This window comes from Cyprinodon variegatus, unplaced genomic scaffold (assembly GCF_000732505.1).
Source record: "Cyprinodon variegatus isolate N-32 unplaced genomic scaffold, C_variegatus-1.0 Scaffold1585, whole genome shotgun sequence".
Lineage (NCBI taxonomy): Eukaryota > Metazoa > Chordata > Actinopteri > Cyprinodontiformes > Cyprinodontidae > Cyprinodon > Cyprinodon variegatus.
The window spans coordinates 20,835-23,597 of NW_015152038.1; the positions used below are offsets into that span (position 1 = coordinate 20,835).

The 2,763-nt window shown below is 40.4% G+C and overlaps 1 gene segment (V, D, J or C); it reads right to left on the reverse strand.

Annotated features, from left to right (window-relative positions):
* Window positions 1-2,247: 2,247 nt before the first annotated feature.
* Window positions 2,248-2,682, reverse strand: LOC107103988. The segment is given in 2 exon segments: window positions 2,248-2,552; window positions 2,640-2,682. Coding segments are annotated over 2 exon segments (348 nt in total).
* Window positions 2,683-2,763: the final 81 nt, after the last annotated feature.

Sequence of the window (2,763 nt, forward strand, 5' to 3'; positions counted from 1 at the left end):
TCCATTCAAGTCCTTTTCCAGGGGGTTGTCTGATCCAGTTCATAGCACAGCAGGTAAATGTGAAGCCAGATCCTCTGCAGGACAGACTGAGAGTCTCTCCAGGCCTTTTTATTAGTGGACCTGATTGAATGGACTCCATAGTCTGACCAGAACAACCTGATGGGATAAAGAGAAGAGCAAGAGTTAAAAAATGACAGGGGAACTTAAAAAAAATTGCTGATATTTACTCAGCAGTTTAACATAAACACAAAGACTGAACTTACGTTGCAGAAAGAGGACAAGAAGGAGAACAGAGAGTGTGTTCATCATCTTGAAGCTGGAGACACTAACGACAAACCAGTCCAGAGGTTAGAAATACACAGTGGAGACTGTTAATTTGCATCATGATAATGAGCGAAGATGGGAGGGGTTTAATTCACCAACAGTCCATTTAATTCATTATATATTTCATATAAATCCTACTCGTACTCATACTCGTTGACTCCCGCTTTATCCGGAATCGGGTCGTGGGGGCAGCAGACTAAGCAGAGACTCCCAGACTTCCCTCTGAGCTGACACCTCCAGCTCTGTTGGGGGAAGCCCTAGGCGCTACCAGGCCAGTCGAGAGACATAGTCTCTCCAGCATGTCTTGGGTCGTCCCCTGGACCTCCTCCCGGTGGGACGTACCTGGAACACCTCCCGATGGAGGCGTCCAGGGGGCATCCGAAGAAGATGTCCGAGCCACCTCAACTGACTCCTCTCGATGTGGAGGAGAACTGGCTCTACACTGAGCCTCTCCCGAATGACAGAGCTCCTCATCCTATCTCTAAGGGAGAGCCCAGCCACCTTTCTCCGGTCGAGAACCATGGCCTCGGACTTGGAGGTGCTTATTCTCATCCCGGCCGCTTCACACTCGGCTGTGGACATGTGGACTGATTGGGCAAACTCCCTTGAACCCTCAAGCACCCTGCAGAGGGTGTAAAGCTGGTCCACTGTTTCACGGCCAGGATGAAAACCACACTGCTCCTCCTGCAGCCGAGGTTCGACAATCAGCCGGACTCTTCTTTCCAGCCACTGCATGAAAAGTGGGATTTTCGTCAATATGCGGCACTGTAGATTGTCGTGGAACTTCAGGTTAGCTGCAGTTTACGGCAATTTGCAGGCTTCGCCGAAAACTCCCGTAAATTGTCAGAAATTGACGTGGACTTTCTTAGGCAGTGTTCCCCCCATGCCTCCCCCCCATGGAATTCTAGGGGAGGCTTTNACAGGCCATAAATACATATCAATTTGTAGCATTAATCAGCCATAGAATGTCTACAAAAAGATTTTATCAAAGAAAAAATACTGCAGATATATATTCTAGAGCTATTAGTGAAAAAGTGGAACAAAAAAACTTTCTACTGAACAAAGATGGTGACAGAAGCTCTAAATAACATGAAATCCCAAAACTTTTGGATTCAGTTTTTGTTCCTCTTAGATTTTTTTGTAGTGTTTCATGAACTTCTTCTCCAATCAGCTTTTAAATTACCTTTTAAATTGATTATTTTCTAGCATTTTCTTTATTTCTATTTCTGGCTAATTAGCTGAAACAAAACCTGGAGGACTGTGATTATCACCAGATAATTTAGAAATATTTATTATTTTTTTATCATTTAATGTGACACAACGTTTAAAATTTCTCATAACCTTTAAGTACATTTTGACACCATATTTTCAATATAATTGTATATTAAAAACTAATTTATGGTTAAGTGGAGAATGGGGTGTTAGCTGAAGGTAACATCATGAAGATTTTTTCTTTTTCTTTTTTAGGCTACAGTAAATAAGTTGATAGATGATTTTAATTAACTTTCTGGGATGAAGAAAGTATTTTACTTCCTTTTATTCTTAAGGTGATGTTCTAGGGGAAATGTTTTCTTAATTAGTATTTTAGTTTATTATGAGCAATATTTTGTTGAGTTCAATTAGCATTTTTAAACATCATAGTCGCAAACCTTAATTTGACACTTATCAATTTCCTTGAAGAAAATTAGATATTGATTTCAAACCTCTGAGTAAAATGTAGAATATAGCAAATGTTAAAAAAAAAAAAAATGTTTTTCCTTTTTCATCTTAAAATATCAAATATCTTCAATGCAATTTTTCCATTTTCATTTTTCAAAATATACATAATTAATTAATAAATTATCTTAGAGCTCCTCCTCTGGTGGTTTGATATAACTGTTCAGGCTCTGAGGGGTTATTGTACAGCTCTGCTGCTTGTTTTTGTCACTGTGACTCTCTTGCACAGTAATACACAGCAGAGTCTTCAGGCTGCATATTCTGTCCATTCAGAGTCACTGTGCTACTGGAAGTCTCTAAGTCAATACTGAACTTATTCTTCAATGAATCCTTATAGTATGAGTCTCCAGTATATTTCATTCCAATCCATTCCAGTCCTTTCCCAGCAGCCTGTCTGATCCAGTGTGTCCAGTAGCTGCTCAGAGAATAAGTAACTTGACACCTGATGGTCAGACGTTGACCTGGCGTTACAGTCACAGCGGCTGGCTGAGTCAGTGTTTCACTGCTCACATCTAAAAGAAGCAAATTAAAACTGAATTTTAACAACAATAAAATCAGTATGATCATGCTATAAATGTCTGTGTCTCAGTCAGACTCACAGGATCCAGCAGCCAGCAGCACCAGCAGAGCTACAGAGAACATGTTGGTGATGAAGATGATCTGATGGGAATTTCTCTTCTTCTGCAGCTGGCAGCATCAAATCAAGACTTTTAAATCTCACTG